At 29.6% G+C, this 18,382-nt stretch overlaps 1 protein-coding gene across 4 annotated transcripts in view; it reads left to right on the forward strand.

The window, feature by feature from the left end:
• The window catches only part of LOC129960568 (aquaporin-9-like), a 119,407-nt gene that overhangs the window by 16,609 nt on the left and 84,416 nt on the right, over window positions 1-18,382 (forward strand). The window contains exons 1-2 of one of the 4 annotated variants that reach the window (XM_056074077.1): window positions 7,191-7,286; window positions 13,525-13,609. The exons of 1 other annotated variant lie outside the window; for it this stretch is intronic. In XM_056074077.1, coding sequence (XP_055930052.1) covers window positions 13,540-13,609 — 70 coding nt within the window. In that variant the 5' untranslated portion in view covers window positions 7,191-7,286; window positions 13,525-13,539. Of the gene's footprint in view, window positions 1-7,190; window positions 7,287-10,061; window positions 10,184-13,524; window positions 13,610-18,382 lie in introns of those variants that run through there. 2 more of the 4 variants (XM_056074064.1, XM_056074086.1) reach the window with 2 other exon arrangements.

Consider the following 18,382-nt stretch of genomic DNA (forward strand, 5'->3'; position numbering starts at 1 on the left):
CAACTAACCTAAAAATAATTTAAATTATCCGTTGATAATGGTTGTCATGCCAACAATCAGAACACAATGCGCATGCGTGAATTTTCAACGCCAGTTACGGTAACGCAAATGCGTGAGTTTTTTTACGCCAGTTGGGGTAACGCTATGCAGATTAGAAATTTTTAATTTCCTTTATTCTGTTTTATTTTGATTCAAAAGTACTTAAGAATGAATCTGGAAGATCGATTCATTAACAATGTTTAATTTTAAATGCATCAAACATTAAGAAAATAAATAGAATCGCTTCAAATAATCAGCCGAAAAATCTTAAGCCTAGCCGCATGACTGTTGGCGAAAAAAACTGAAGCCGTACTCATTTGGCGGTGGGGAAAATGAAAAAAATTTTATTTGGCAGGAAAGTTAGTTTTTATTTAATAATTAAAATTCTAATTAAAAATTCAAAAAAAGGGCTATCCTATCTTTTAAGTTAGATCAAACATCACACGGTGTGCAAATTTGATTAAAATCGGTTAATTAGTTTAGGAGTCCATCGCGGACAAACAACGTGACATGTAATTTATATATATTAAGATTATTCAAACACTTGAAAATTCGTTGGTGGGATCGGTACTTGACCTGAAACCCTCCGGTTCCTAGGCCAAGACTTTACCAGTAAGCCACCGGGGCCTCGGAGAATGTATTAAAAAGAATATATATTTAGAAACATCGTTGAAAAATCTATCATTTTTTACGATTGATAAATTTTCGACACAACGTGGACAAGTGATATTGTTTATAAATGAAGCCAATCGAGCCTAGGTTTATTTTTCCCTTTCCAGATAGAAAATTATCATTCATTTAAAAAAAAATTTGTTCGCTTCATCATCAATATTTAACTGATTGTATACTAAAAAAACAATACGATCTCCGTACATCGGGTTTGGTTATATCTAGTTATTATCATTCGGCTTAAATTATCAATAGAAATAATCACAAGGATAATTTGAAACTATCTTCGTTCGGAATAGATTATCAATTCCATATCAAAGTGCTCTCGAAGTTTGTTACGACGGTGCAAAAAACTGGATTAGATTTATAGATATATGTGGAAAAATTCTGATAGGCACGCAAGAATGTATTTAAAAATTAAACCGAAGGATGACAAAATTTCACTTCAAACAAAGATATGATGCTGAGCACTTAAAAAGTAATACTTATGGATATGCAAAGATCTATCAAATCAGCAAGAATTGTCTCTCCCAAATTATCACTTATAATTCTTAATAAAGGAATTATCCTCCATTTCTTCGCATAAAATTATGAATCTTAGACAAAATCGTGAATGCTGTGTGTGATCATATTTTTATTTCCTGAGTCCAGCAATGAGAAATGTGTGTTTGTAGTATAAGACCAAGTATGCCTTTTCTGACGATTGCAGTAGTTTGTTTGTTTCGTTTATATGGAAAAGTAAAAAAGGATCCTGTATAAATGAAAGTGTGTGTGTTAGTATTACACAGACTATTTGACTAAAGCAGCTCTCAAATCTGACACATATATATACTTTTGACGGATGAGAATGCGTACCTCTGGGCGATTTTTTGGAAATTTTAGTTAAAGTTTAAATGAATTAAAAATTAAACGAGATTTTCGCCTTTTCCATGATAATCCCTTCAAACAATTACTGTATGAAATGAATTATAATACCATTTTAAAATTTAAGAAGTTGTCTTTTTAACGATATCAAATTATTTCCTATGTAATTATTTCTTAAATGTTGACTCTTTTTGTACCTTTTTTTTAAAATTTGGATATTTTTTTTAATTTGATTTAAAATTTTTTTTTAAATTAAAATTTGATTTTTAAATTTTGACTTTTTAAAATTTTGAGTTTTAATTTTTTAAAAAGTTGATTTAAAAAAGTACTTCTTTGCATAATTTGCAGCAATAGATTTCATTGTTGCAATGAAATTCAAACCGCTTTTGTTTTTACATCAAATATTTAAATACAGGATTTTCTTCCTCTTGTTGAAAGCTAAGGAAGTAAAACTCTTTTTATCACCTATGCATACACACGCAGCTCTCATAAGAAATCAGAAAGTGTAATTACATTACCGCAAAAGTTAATGTTCAATTTGAAAGAGATCACATAAACATTTATATTTTTAATGGCATGATGATGTCATGGGACTCGACTCTATTAAGAATGCTCACGTTCATAATAAAGAGAACATGTTTTAAAGCAACAGGTATAAACCCATTTTTCTCTTAATAAATCAAAAACTAACTTAGAAATGGATTAATCTATTTTACGCATTGAAATTACATTATCGCAAAAGACAATGTGCAATTTGAAATAGATCCCATAAACATTTATAATTTTAATGGCATGATGATGTCATGGGACTCGACTCTATTAAGAATGCTCACGTTCATAATAAAGAGAACATGTTTTAAAGCAACAGGTATAAACCCATTTTTCTCTTAATAAATAAAAAACTAACTTAGAAATGGATTAATCTATTTTACGCATTGAAATTACATTATCGCAAAAGACAATGTGCAATTTGAAAGAGATCACATAAACATTTATATTTTTAATGGCATGATGATGTCATGGGACTCGACTCTATTAAGAATGCTCACGTTCATAATAAAGAGAACATGTTTTAAAGCAACAGGTATAAACCCATTTTTCTCTTAATAAATCAAAAACTAACTTAGAAATGGATTAATCTATTTTACGCATTGAAATTACATTATCGCAAAAGACAATGTGCAATTTGAAATAGATCCCATAAACATTTATAATTTTAATAGCACTATGATGTCATGGGACTCGATTCTATTAAGAATGTTCATGTGCGTAATAAAGAGAACAGGTTTAAAGCTATAGTTATAAAACCCTTTTTATTTTCAATAAATTTACAAAATATTAAAGAAATGAATTAATCTATTTTTCATATTCCATAAATACAAATAGCAGTTATTACATGTTAAAGGAACTCTTGATTAAACAAAAAATTAATAAACGTCAATTAACAGAGAACGTCGAACAGAAAACAATCGAGTAACATGAGATTACTCTAAAAACGCTTTTTTTTTTTTGCAAGAGAAAAAAAACAAACAAATCTTTCAGAAGTCGAGTAAAAAATGTATGTAGGTAAGGCAAAGCGAATCCTCTAAAAGCAGGCTCGAACTTGACCTCTTTGAAGGCCACGTTTTCCGACGTGATTTTCATCTGAATGGTTCTCTCTTCAGTATGGCCAGAAGCTAATGTCTCCGCTGTAAACCACACGGAAAAAGGGCAGGAAGTCCCAATCGTCCGTATCAGACGGCCTAATAAGTGGGTAAGCAATCGGAATGCGATTCCAACACAGAAGGAAATAATAATAAAAAAACCCCAACTTGTATTTAAGAAGTTATTAAGTATTTCGTTTTAATCTAATTTTAACAGAGAAGCTTAGTTGTGGAAAAAAACAATCCCGGATATAAGGATATTGTGTTCAGATAAGAGGAAAGAAAACTTTTTTTTTGTTGCTTAGCCTGGAGATGAACTTCCTGAAGCTGTGGTTTACTGGAGCGGAATTTGTTTTCATGTATCTAAGCAAGCTCATCAGTTTTCCGAATAAAAAAATTAATATCACCAAGGGATAATTAAACATTCTAGAAAATGATTTTATCACTGGGGAAATATGTGTTTATAAAAACGCTTTTGCGTGTGTAAATCAGGTGCGATTGATAACTGATATGAGGCCACCCAGAAATAACACTTCCTTATATGGCATTAAAATTTAGTGGTAAATAATTATTCATAAATTATCACGATAATTATTGTGATATTAAAGAGCTACTTCAGGTTTAAGGAGGGTAAGAAAATGTTGAGCTTACAGGCGTTGCTCATTTAATGGCTGCTCAGATTTATTGTACTGTCTCTACAAATAATGAAGGTGAATTTGTGCATGAACTGTACAGTTCAATGAAATAAGGGTGAAAATTTTCATTTTCCTATAACTACCTTACTACTGAAAATAGAAATTATCGCTTCAACAATAACAATAAAAAAACACACTTTTGGGCCGAAAAGTTAGGCTTACTTAGAATTTAGGCACTGAAAATTTACTTTTAAATGATCATTTCGACTACTTTTTTAACCTAGAGACACTTCTTTGATGGGAAGCTGTCATCTCTTCATCTTTCATTCCCATAATTCCAATTTCTATGGAAGTAAAGAAGAAGAGAGGTGGGTGGGTGGAGGGATTCTTTGTAAAACGGAACAAACAGAATCTACCTTCGCCTTTCCGTCCGGATTTTCTTCTGACTTTTTGCTGAATTTGTTTGTGGCGCTTTTTAAACAGATATTGTTCCGAATCTGAAATATGGTTTTCCGTTGTTGTATGTCTTAAGATTGGAAAGAAAAAAAAATTCTAATATATTTAGATACTAAGACAAGAATTTCCGACCCTAGAGACAAATTTAGTCGACTTGGTGAAGCGTTTTATAACTTTGACGATAAAAGTTAAAGTTCTCGCAAATGCGGGAATTGTGTCCTATTTCTGTTAGAAACTGAGATCAAAAGATTCTTCCGGAGAATTCCATGTGATGCCCAGCCCTCTCGGGAACTAATATTATCCGTTGTACTCAAGTAATTTAATCTCTCTGCAGTTGGTAGATATTTCGAGATGGAAAACTGTACATACTGAGTGCTATTACAATTATTTAACTAACGATTTCCTCCTGTTTTTTTATTTTTTTATTTTTAGAATTTTTTTTCTCTGTATACTTTGTCTGAGTTTCCTGTGATTCCTGTTTTCTGCATTAAAGTGTCGTTTCTCATTGTGCATTTTGTTGGTCGGCCTTCACCGTGTTCTAGTCTGATGATTTTAATAATAATATGAAAGCATCAATTAATTTCAATATAACAGTTCATAAGATGAACTTTGGATTTGAAATTCGATCACTCCATGGAGAAAAATATGTTTTGATCAAGGCATCTTTGATTTTTAAAAATTATTACAAAACAATGTTTAATAAAGGTCATTTATCTTTTTGGTATAGTTTTTATCCCCCAAGTTGCATAAAACTCAGTATTATTTTTTCATCTATCTTAAGTTGGTTACCATCTTTTGCTAACCATGCCGTTAATGAAAAGGACAATACGATATCCCTCAAAGTTCATCCTCAGTCGCTGATATGCATACGAAAGCAAAAACGAATAATTAAAAACTTAATTAATGATAATAGAATACACATTTATTAATTTTTAATCATAAAATAACTTTAATGGTGATTATATTCCGAAAAAGTTCTTTAATTATTTTTGATTTTTTTTTGTTATTAAAGAATTTGCCAGCGCACAACATGTTTGAGATCCATCACCCATTAATACTATGCTTGTCTGCAATTTGAGGAGTAAAATAAGTAATCAAGTTTTTAATTAAAGTTTTATTGCTATAGATCAGTTTTTAAGAACTCTAGTAACACATAATTAGAAGCCAGCAGTTTTTAGAGTTTCGATTTTACATCGAAGTCTACATCAAAGTACCTCTAATTTTCAAAATAAAATCAAGCCGTTTGAAGTCTGTTGTTAAATAAATTTCTTATAATGCTTTAATTATTATTTTTTTAAATTGTGGAAATAATTTTTTTCTTTTGTTTTGTCCAAAAAACTATATAAAGAGTGTTTACGTTTTGGACGTTCTATATTTAACATTAATAGAAACTAGTTATTTTCGCTCTATTCAGTGACTCTGAGCAACGCATTCATAAGGTGTTAGTTGCACTTGATTCGTTGCTACACTTGGTTTTGCATTTATGCTTAGTTGGTTACTTAGTTAATTCCATATCATGATAAAAGGGTAGTGTGACATCTACAGATCAAAGAGACTTTAAGGTACGTATGTATTGCAAATCTAATTCTCCTTCATAATAAGAGTATAGGTCGCATTCTTAGAAGCATTTCAGACCAATTAACCTGTGTTTCTTTTGGAATGAAAGCCATTAAAAGTAAATTTAATTATAGAAACAAAATACTACTAAAGCGCACAATTCCTCCCTCCCTTCTTTTCTTTGTATACCCCTCCATTGTTGGCGACGCCGGCGTCCTGGCCTGGAGGTAGCAAGACTTCCCCGTGTTCTGAGGGTCCCGGGTTCGAGTCCTGGTTCGGTAATAGTTGTTCTTTACCCTGTGTTCTATTTGTGAGGTGTGTGAAAGAGTCCTCCCTGTAAAAAGGGGTTGTACAAGTGAGTGTCACCTTCATATGAGCTAGAAGTCAGGCTTGTGCTCAGGGGCCTTTACTCTCAGAAGCTACTGCAGTTCTCTTTTCCCGATCTCTTAGATTTAGTTTGCATTGGTGTTCAATCCAAGGTTGATAAGCAACAATAACAATTTTTGGAGACAAGTTTTTTCGCCAAAAATATGAGCTGTGTTTAATTTCAAATAAACTTCTCATTCTTAACTTTAACTGATAACTTGATGACTTTAGCTCAAGATTCCCACTTTAGTTTAGTTTAGTAATATTAACGTCCCGTTGTAAAGCAACACTAGGGCTATTTTGGGACGGACCTCGTAATTTTGAACCGCGGTCAGATGTCGAGGACGACACCTGAGCTCACACCCCCCTCGCCACGCCACACCACACCAGCAGGAGGACGTTTGACATGATGGATTTAACGTGCAACAGACTCCCTTACATGACGGTTCTTCGGTGGAATCGGGCCTCGAACCTGAAACCTTACGGCTCACAAGCCGAGGCCTTACCACCAGGCCACCGCGGCCAAGATTTCCGCAAAACATGTTTTAACATTGTTGAGCATTTCTTATGTTTTTAAGTTTTAAGCATTGTTCTTATTAATAATTTCTCAGAACACATTAAACGAAGCACTAACTCATCAATCCAATGAAATAAAAAAAAAAGAAGTCATGACATATAAAATAAAGAGACAGCAAGTGTTCATAAAAGTAAAAAAATGACTCTTTTTTTTTCAAAAGGAATAAATTTTTTTATGCCTATTTCGTGGTTTGAATCGCTTTCAATACTATTTGATTAATACAAAAAGAGATTTATCATTTATGCAATAATCTCAAAACGTTTCGAAACGAATTCCGAAGTTTAGAGCATATTGTATTTGGTGCATTTTATCTGAACCGCTTGCGTTTTCTCTACAAATTATTAATATCATGTTACGTTCAAGGTATCAAATCAGTTCAAGATATTTCAGGACTGATAAAGCAATGTGATCTCTCCAATAAAATCTGTGTTAGTATCTCACTGATATCTCAATTTTTGTCGAAAGGGGTGACAAGGACAGGTAGGAATATCTTATGCTCATCAAAGAACTAAAATTTATTCAAAGATTAATTTATATAAAAATCTATTTTTTTATTTTTGTTTTATATTTTGCTGATAATGTTTTTTAAAAGTATTTGCAAATTTTTATTTAAGACAATGTCTCGTATTTTGAATTTAAAATGAGAAAAGTAGAATCATTAAGAAGATCACGATCAATTTTATGTAAAATTAATTAAATTATTTTCGGCAATTAAATAAATTTGTAGATAAGGTAATGCTGACTTTATTTAAAAATTTCTAGTAAATACGTAAATAATTTCGAAAATTGCGAAAGAGCAGTTACTTGAAATTTGTGGCAGAAAAAAAGAACAATTACATAATGAATTTAGAATTATTTATGCTGTGATAAATCGATTACTTTTAATTTGAAATCACAAATAATTAGAATTTTGCCCCTGCTTCTTGAATTTCTTAGTAACATAATATTTAAAAAATGCATACAATCCGAATATATTTTGGTTAATTTGCAGTGGAAATCAAAAATTGTAAAGAAAAAAGAATTATAGTCGAGAGTCTCATAATTTGTATTTACTATGCCTTTATTGTAACTTGTATTCACTATGCCTTTATTTTAATTGGAAATATCAAAAAGGTAAATTTCTTCTTTCAAACATCAGATTAGTATCAACATCTTCAGATTAGTATTGTGTGAAGATTTTTTTTTTTTTTTTTTGGAGTGAAGCATCTATTTGCGAATCATCTTCAGTATACGGATACGGGTTAAAAATTAAGAATACATTTCTCAAATACTTTAATGAAAGTTAAAAAACAAGAACATTGTACTCATAATTAAAAAAAACTAATTACTAACATGGTATGAATATACTTAAATAATTGCAAAGAGGTAAATATTAAAAAAAAAAAGAAATTACGACATTTGTTTTAAAAGTAATATTACAATATAATTTATACATTTTTTCATCATCAGTTGCGAAAAATATTGTTAGTGAAATTTGAAAAAAGAGTGTACTAAATAAGAAAACTAAGTATTTTTAGTACCTCCCTATTTTGAGTATCCATATTTTAATATTGTCGCTCATTAAATCAAAAGAATTGTAGAAAAATTCTCGGAAAATCTGAACAAATCAGATGACGTTAGAGAAAGATTTAAAAGTACAATTTTCTTCGAAACTTATATGTAAAGCTTGAATGATTCTGTTTTTTTTTATTTTTTTATTTATGTGACATTGTAATGGCAAAACATCCAACTAACATCCTATAGACAAAAGAAACGAATGTTCACAGATTTCTTTTATTTTCGAGAAAAATCATAACTTTTTTCTTCGAATGGTTGTTTTAAGAAATTGTAGAAAATTTGTTTACTTAGAAGAAGAAACTCGAGTAAGAATTTTTTAAGAATGCCTATAAACTGATTTTATTCAGGATTTTTATAGCTTTCAAATGATTTTATTAAAATATGAACGAAAGAATCGGCATCTTAGTCCCCGTAGAAACAGAGGGACATATTCTTTAGAATTCAATATCTTTAGAAAAATGCCTCAAAAACATGAAGAAAAAGATCTGATTTGAAAAAGTGTATGCATGAAAGCATGACTATCTCCTAAAATAAGGTTAAAAATATATACATCTGAAATAGGATAAAAAAGATACTATTTATTCTCAAATACGCAATTACTTCACGGTTGCGCATGTCCCAGGAGGCGTTGATTTCCCAAAATAAGGGTAAATTAAAAAAGAGAGAAGATGTTTATATTTTATTTAGAAATACATGAAATGACAAATGAAAATGATAAGAAAAAAATGAATATGACAAATAAAGAAAAAGGAGAAGGAAATGAAAAAAAAAAAAAAAAAAGAGTAAGAGAAAGAAAAAAAGAAATGGAAAGAAAACTCATTTAACAGATCGAATGTGCTCATCTTTCTCACTATATCAGAAGGGTAAAGTGATAGTCTCGGATCTCTGAAAGAAATGGATGAAAATTATAAATTATTTTGATAAAATTAATATTTCAGTCCCGAAGATAATTGTTAACAAATCAAAAAGCAAAACTGATTGCTTCAAAGACATAAAATACAGCTTGGAAGTGTAAATATTACTATAATAAGTAATTTTCATGTCATTTTCTTATTTATTTTATTCGATAGATGACATTTACAATTTCAAATTTAATAGATAAAATGCACAGGGCCGTAAATCTTCCTTGATTAATATTGGATCTCAAGTAATTATTTGATTGTTATATTTCAAATTTGAGATGAGATTCTATGGCCCCAAAATATGCCTTGGATTAGAGGACGTTGAATGGCCAAAACTCATGAAGTAATATCAAGTATATATATTCGGATTTAAAAAGAAACAAAAAACGAAATATTTTTCTTTTTGCAAAACTATACAGTGATGTGGGTCTTTGAGTTTTCACTAGGGATTGCAATTCCGGTATACCGAATACCGGTATTTTGATCCATTTGTATAATTTTGTAATACCGGTATTCACAAGTTTAAATACCGTTTTTTTCGGTATTTACTATAAATTTTTAAAATTGTCTCCAATATGTTTTTGTTTTTATGTCTGCCTAACGGGCGAAATTAATTAAACTGTAAATACAAAGTTGCATCCTAAATTCAAGAGAAATGATAAAATACTGTTTGACAACGGATTGTAAAACCCTTAAAAAATTGAACTAAAAAGTATCTAATGGGGGATCCTAGGTCAAAGGTGAATACCAGAAATGCTCTTATCGTTCCGCGTCGAAATAGGGCCGTCTTCGAATCCGTTGATAAACAGCATGTGACTCATGCAAGGAGGTCAATCCTCCAAGGTCAAAACTATCCACACTCGCAGGATTCGTAGTCTGATATTCGTATCTGAAAAGAAAGTCGTAGTTGTGAAGAAAGTGAGTAATATTTCGATATTTTTTAAATTAGTGAGTTTGTTATTCACATTGTATTTGCATATCATGCTTTAGGGTTCAGATTTATTATATATATATATATACTCATAAATAATAACCCATAATTATGAATAACTTTAAAGAACATAAAAAATCAGTTGATAATACTTCGGTTTGGTTTCATTATTTATATAATGAAAAGAATATGATGGCGCATGTAAAAAATGTTCAAGAGCTATTAAATTGAACGGAGGAAGTACAAGCGGACTCCATTTAAAAAAGAAACATGATACAAATTTGTTAAAGAGGAAAGAATCTAATTGCGATGAAAATACAAATTTAAGCACAGTTTCTAAACCTGGGCTATCAGGAATTTTAGATTATTTTGAAGGGGGGGGGGAAGATAATTTGTAGGAAATTATGAGTAAAATGACAGCATTAGATGGTTTGCTATTTCGAGTGTTTTGCACTTCTATTGAATTAAGAAAATCACTATCCGCCATATCTACCAACATCTTTAAAAATCTACCAACATCGATTAACACTATAAGAAGAAATGTTATAAACTATAGTAACGGTGTTCGCAATTCTTTGAAACACGAGCTAATACAATTAAAAGTAAATGATGAAAAATTTAGTCTTACATTTGATGAATGGACAAGTGTAAGAAATAGAAGTTATTTAAATATAAATATTCTTTCGGAAAAAAAAAATTGGAATATAGGACTTACACATGTCTCGGGAAGTATGCCAGTCGAAAAACGTGTGGAAGTGCTTAAATCTAAATTAACGAAACATGGATTATCTCTGAAAAAAGATATTGTACCCATAACGACTAATGGTGAAACAGTTTTGAAAAAAGTTAGAAAGTAAATTGGTGCAAATCAGCAATTGTGCTATGCTCATGGAATTCAGTAAGGAGTAATAGATGTATTATACCAAAAAAATAAAGAACAGAAGAATCCAAATATTGTGGATATAGAAACTTCGGATTCCGAATTTGAAGAGAATGAATGATATTGACAATGTAATTGTCGAAGAAGATATTGCTAATGAGGATGAAATATTAACCCATCAAGAATTGATTCCTATAATTTATAAAGTTCGAAAAATTGTTAAGATATTTAAACGTTCCCCTACAAAAAATGCCATATTACAAAAGTATATATTAACTGAAAATTAAACAGAATTTTTGTTAATATTGATTCTTGGAACAGTTTACTCCTAATGATGGAACGATTTTTGAAACTGAGAAATCCAATCCAAAACGCAATAATCGACTTAAACCTGCAAATTATTTTTTCAGATAGTGAATTCGACTTAATATCCAGAACTATATCAACTCTACTTCCAATAAAACTGGCTGTCGAGGCATTATGTCGGAGAGATTCTAATTTATTAACAGTTAATGCAACAATAAATTTCATGTTGCAGTCACTGAAAGAACAGCACACATTACTATCTGAAGAATTATATATTACATTGAAAAATCGCACAGAAGAAAGGCATACCGAAATAGAAAATGTCTTTCGGTATTTACATAATTATAATAATTTTAAAAATGAAAATGAGAAAGAGGAAAAGAGACTAACCAATTCAAATCTGATATAAGTTTATAGTAAATTTTCTTCACATTTTTTAACCACAAACCTATCTACATTGAGAAGAATTCGGTACAGTTATCGAAGATTATGGCAGATGTTTCGGTCGTGGTTGTTAAGACTTCAACTTCTGCCTATGCTGTCGTGATGACGATCATTCAGATAACCCAGAATACTTGAACAAGGCGAGGGTGATTCAATCCTTATTGCCGGGAAAATACTAGAGGAATGTATAACATAGTCACACATTCATGTAATATTTTAACTCCTTTTGCTATCTTCAAAATTTATCGGCTATTTATAAGAAAACTAACTCAAAATTTTCAGAGCTGACCATTGTTTTTATTCACTATTTTCATTATTATCGACTGCATTAGGAAAAAGAAACCGCGAATTCTAGTATTTTAGTGCTATAATCATATCAACGGCCCGAAAGTATGTAATGCCTTTATAAGTATAAATAGGAATGCAAACCTGAAGATTCGGAAATGCCAGCTTTGAATAAGAAAATGTTCGTTTCAAAGTCAGTTGTTTTCATTATTTAAAGCAAATTATGTATTTAGTTTAATAATGCAATCTTCTCACACGTTACGATTTTCATAAAATGGTATGATTGCTCAACTATAAAGGTTGAAACAGGAAACCTTCATTTTTGTGTGTTTTGTTTGCTGCACTAAATTACATCTATCAGAGGTCAAGGTTTCGCTACATATTCATGGTTGATTTTTATCCAGGGTAATGCAGGTATCGCAATGATTTTTGACGAGTTCGGATAAAGTTGCAATTTTCTTTTGCGTGTAATCAACAAAAACAAAATTCTGCAAAATGTAACTCACAATAAATATTTATATAGGAAATGTAATGCGATAAAAGAATGGATAGCCATAATAATAAGTTTTTACAGTGACTCTGCGAATTATAAAAGAATTAAATTTTCATGAATGAATTAAAAAAACATGAATCTGTAAATATGCTCCATCTTTCTTATTATTTTTCAGAAATATAGAAATATAGTATCATTTGATAGGAAATATTAATTTGTTTTATAATTTATTTTTAGAAAAGAGACGTTGGCTAGGAGCAATAATATTATTAATTCAAATTTTATTTAATTTATTAATCATTAATGCAGATATATATGAATGCATTTAGCAAATATTTTTAAACATTGCTGAGAGATACGGCTAAACAATAAACAATCAGTAGAATACAGGAAATAGGAATATATTCTCACAATGGATAATGATAGAAGATTTTCATTCAGTTCATAAGTGCTCTGTTGACTGTCACCTAAAGTTAAATGTAACATAACTAAATGGCAAACAACTTTCTCTTTTAATAGTACACATCAATATTTTATATTCTTATAAAATTTTTAATTCAATTCAAAAATATTTTTTTGCTACGTCTATAGAACTGTTAAATACATTTTAAAAAATCAGCAGAACTTTTTATGTCTTATGCTATTAGTCTGTAAATAATTAACGAAAAGAAATTTAGCATGGTAATTTTGATTACGCAAAATATTGAATTGAAATCCTATATATTTATTAGTTAGATTAAATTAAAATTAAATTAATTAAAAATATTCCACTCCCCGTGGTTATTTGTATTTTAAGCCTCTTTTCAAAATTAATAAATAAGCTTCAGTTTATGAAATATATATGGTGATCTTCTATTAGATAATATTTACATATTTTAGTAAAATTTCAATGTAATCAATGGATTTAAATTTCGATGCAGATTCTTGAGTTTACAATGGAGCCGCCGGGCATTGAAGAACTTGACTTCGAGAGAGGATCTACTGAATTGATGATCGAGGAAAATGGTGAGGAATAGAAACAGCTTCTTAAACACTTGCTCGCAAACTGATTACATAAAACGTGCCTTTCTAGGGCAAAAATATGCAAAATCCGAAGAATATGTTATTACTATCTGCCTTACCAATAATTCTAAAACTTTTCCAATTCTTGATGCCGTTGTTTCTAATACTTGGAAGACTCCAATATAAAATTTCAATAAAACTGCAGGATAGGACAAAAAACAGTTGTTACTTTTTCTTAGGACAGGTAAAAATAGCTAAAACGTATTTTACATTAAATAGGAAGTGATAAATGAGATTTAACATTTGATAACACTCAGGAGTTTAGTTTATTTTAGTTTAATTGTATTAACATCACGTTTTAAAGCAACACTAGGGCTATTTTGGGACTAATCTCGTAATTTTTAACCTCTATCAGATGACGAGGACGACACCTGTTTAGCACTCAAGAAAGAATATTCATCTTTTATCGATAACCAAAGCATTGTTATTTCCACACTGATAAATCTGTAACGAACTGTTTGCAACTCAATCAGATGTTACACTTGTTAATATGAAGTTTAATTAAAAATATGAAAATGAACTCCAGATGTTATTGTGAGAAATTTGAGACTCACACTTTGGTAAGTACAGAATTTTTTTTCTAAATATTATCAAAATGTAGAAAATTACACCTTAACATTCAATAATATTGAGTATGACGACTGTGACAAAAATGCGATCTTATTTCTTATGACTTTCTGGAGTAACTTACTAGAAATAGAAATTCCAGAATTTCAAACGAATTGCGTGATCTTTTGAACGAGAGTTTAATAAAATGCAATAATTGTGTGCTCTTTTGAACAAGAGTTTAATAAAATGAAATAATTGTGTGATCTTGTGAACGAGAGTTTAATAAAATGCAATCTGGTTATGGTATGTTTTGTTTGGATTTGGAAATTAAGTTGGGCATTCCATGTAATATTTTCTTTTCTTTTTCTGCTTTTCCTGTACAATGATGATGCAATACTTATAAAAATGTATTTTGCTTTGAAGCAGTTCTTGCTCGATTTCTTCTCTGATTTATGTGAGCTTCTCTATACGAAGATGAATGCTTATTTGTGTCTTTTAAATAAATCTACAGTTTTTTCCTCAGTCTTAATGAAATTTGGAGCATGTTCTCCAAATATTAGCTTTATAGTGACACAAATTTTATTTGTATTTAATTTTGTTTTTTTAAGTTCCATTTAGCCAATCAATCGCATACTTTTGTCAATAAAGCGATTAAAAAAATAGAATTTCTCTTTTTAGACATTCACTTTTGCTTTTATTTCGTAAGCATAATAATTTGTTGTTGATATATTTTATAAACATATTTTTAGCCTTATCATATAAAAAGAAGTAAAGAAAAATCTATTTTATGTTAATAGTTTAACAGCTAAGAAAGTAAATATTCAGAAAAAACAAGCTAGCTGTCAAAGATTGATTTATCTTTACTGATACTATCCTAATTTTTTTTTTGGGGGGGGATACAGAAAATTGTGAGCAAAAATGCTGCCCATTATCAAAAGAGATTTCTTTTCTGGAGATTCAATTGTTTTTTCATGTCCTTTTCTAAGAAATATCTAATAAAAGGAGTTCTGATAATTAAGTAGAAAAATGGTAAAAGCAATCAGACCTTTCAGATTGCTGGATAATATATATATATATATATATATATATATATATATATATATATATATATATATATATATATATATATATATATATATATATATATATATATATATATATATATTAGGGTGGAACGAAAAAATCAACTTTTGATTTTTGTAATAGCGCGGAAAAGTTGCCTTTCGGTGTAGGCAAAATAAATTAAAAATATGAAAAATAATGTAAACCTTTTGAAGCACCGCAGGGACGTTAAAGTTTCATAAAATTGAAATTTTTGCACCGTTCTAAAGTTTCTTAAAGAAATAATCAACTTTTCATTTTTAATTAGTAACAACGCCAAATATTTACCTTTTGGTACAGATAAGATAAATTAAAAATTTGAAAAATATTGGAATACGTTTTGAGGCGTCGCAAGGATGTTGAATTTTCATAAAAATACACCTTTTGGAACTTTTTCAAAGATTTTTGCGTTTGCCGATTATGAAATAATTTTTTTAAAATAGACGTTATAATATGAATAGAAATATGAACATAGTTGTGATATAGTAGAATATGTGAAGGATTATATAAGATACATATGATAGACATATTTAGACATTTTTACATATATAGACATTTTTACATACATATGATTAGAACTAGAATTTTTTTATTCAATAATCCACCACATTTGATGTTAGATTTAATAAGGTAGGTTAATTCCTAATGGTTGAAGGCCATCTTAACAGTTGGCAAACTGTAGAACTTTATGAAAAGACAATATCATGTTCTTATTTGTAACTTCAATTTTGTATCTGTATGTAAATTTATTGAGTATTCTATTATCGACTAAGTACTACTGCGTTAATATAAAGGTGATATAGACCAAATTCCTCAAGTTAATAAAATAAAACGAAATGTTTCGAATTGGGATAGCTGTAAATTCTATTTTGTTGCGTTTGAAATGAAACACCAGATGAACTATCGCATTTTACAGGCAATAAAATCTACAGACAATAATCTAAATTTAAACTTATAGGATGGAAAATGGAAAGAAATATAAAAAATGAGGGAAACTCATGTTATATATAAAATATAAATGGCTGAATATGTTTTAAGCATAAAATATGTAGCGATTAATGTGTCATTTTTCTTAAAATCTTGCCAATTTAACATTACTTTAATATAATAATTTTTCGTTTTTATATATGGTAATATACCATATGCTTTTATCTTTGAAAGATACTTTTTATTTAAACTTTCCATTGAAAACACTTTTCGAAACTTTTTTTATCTGAATTCTTGATGGCTGCTAACCAAACAATCACAGTTATCGATTTAAAAATAAAAATAAAAAAGGCGCGAATTACCTAGTCACGTGGTCTCAAATTACGGTGGTGTATCGTCATCAGATTGAGGTGATGACACTCTTTTTTTTTCTTCCATTCTACTGTCCGCTATCGGAGGATAACTGCAATCCTGGAGGTTCTGTTTCTTTCAGAAATTTAAAAAGTGTTATATTCCATTCGAATATCAGTCAATTGACTGAAATTTTATCTGAGAAGCTAGCACCTTAGTTGAAGGTTAGTGTGTTATTTTTTTATACTTGATTTAAAATCATGCGATTTTAATTTTTAATTTTAGAATCTGATATTTCATTGGAAATAAATATTTTATAGATAAGGCTATTTGCTAAAATAAAGCTTTGTTGTTAGCAAAAATTTAAACAATTTTTTAAGAATCTATTTCCAGAAATCTATCTAACAACAAAAATGAGCTACGGAAATTTTCAGAATTTCCAAAGTTCACGTGTTGTAATTCTGTTAGTTATTCTCCATATAAAAGAACTTTAAAATGAAGTTAATAATAATTTTATCTTTAGAAAAGTTTAAACATCCTTACACTATTTATTCATGAAAAGCAGTTTGAAAATGGAATTCTTTTATTTTTAACAAAAACATTTTAAGGAAATGGTCATTTATTTTACTTTTGAAGACGAAATGAAATTGATAGTTTATAATGACTGGAAACTCCAAAACTTAACTTACTGAAATACTGAAAAAGATTGAACATTATGTGGTGATCCTGCTTTCATCAAGATGATGTCACAGTTTAAGGTGCGTGCTCGTGCCAGCGTAATCTTTTTGTAATTATAATAATTTGTAATCTTTTCTTTAAAAATAAAAATTATACAGTTTGCCAGGTAGATCAGTTATATATTAAAATATTGACTTTCCTTGAAATAAAATAAATGAGAATCTAAATGTCTTCTTATTAAGGCAATTTTCGCAATTTACTATCAAAATTAATAATTTTAAAAAAATTCATTTTAAGTGTTTAAAAAAATTGCCTGTATAGATCAAGAACATTTGAAAAGGCGCCATACCGTATCGATTAGGAAAAAACAGAAAACATAAAATGTTAAAAAATCCATTTCGTTTAAAAGATTAAAACTTCCGTAATTAGCAAATTTTTTTAAAAATAATTTTGTCATTATTAGAAGATATTCGCTTTTCAATACAATTCCCACAAAAAAGTTATTATTTTGTTTTATGCCTTGATTGTATGTACAAAGGCGTACTTAGTTACCAAATTACATTTCAAGCAAAATAAATGAGTACTGTACTGTCTTCATTGTTGTTGTTTGTTTCTTATGGCACTTGCCATGGACAAGACCGCTGTTATGAAGACAGCGATTTAAGCCGGTGGGTCAGCGTCTCTTGTTTTTTTAATAGCTCCAACTAGGACCAAGAGTACGACGTTGCTACTCACGCATCACTCATTCGCTTGCACAACTCCTTTTTACAGGGGGGCACATTCACACATCTCACAGATAGAACAGATGAAGAACAACCATGCCTGAACCGGGATGCCCAGATCACGGTGAAGACGCGCTACCCCCTATGCCAGGACGCCGGCATTGTCTTCGTTTTACCTATGGAATCATGATTTAAATTGATTTTTTTTTCAAATAAGTTATTCAAAGAAACAATTTCCATTTTAAAGTTTCTTGCAAGAAATCATTTATTTCTCTTCGAATGTCCAAAGAAAGTTTGAAGATTTGAAGGAACTAATAAAAATGTTTGTGTATTAACAAAATTAAGTATATTTTGAGAATTTTCTTTTATATTTTAATGCGCAATGCCT

This window comes from Argiope bruennichi, chromosome 2 (genome assembly GCF_947563725.1).
Source record: "Argiope bruennichi chromosome 2, qqArgBrue1.1, whole genome shotgun sequence".
NCBI classification, from domain to species: domain Eukaryota; kingdom Metazoa; phylum Arthropoda; class Arachnida; order Araneae; family Araneidae; genus Argiope; species Argiope bruennichi.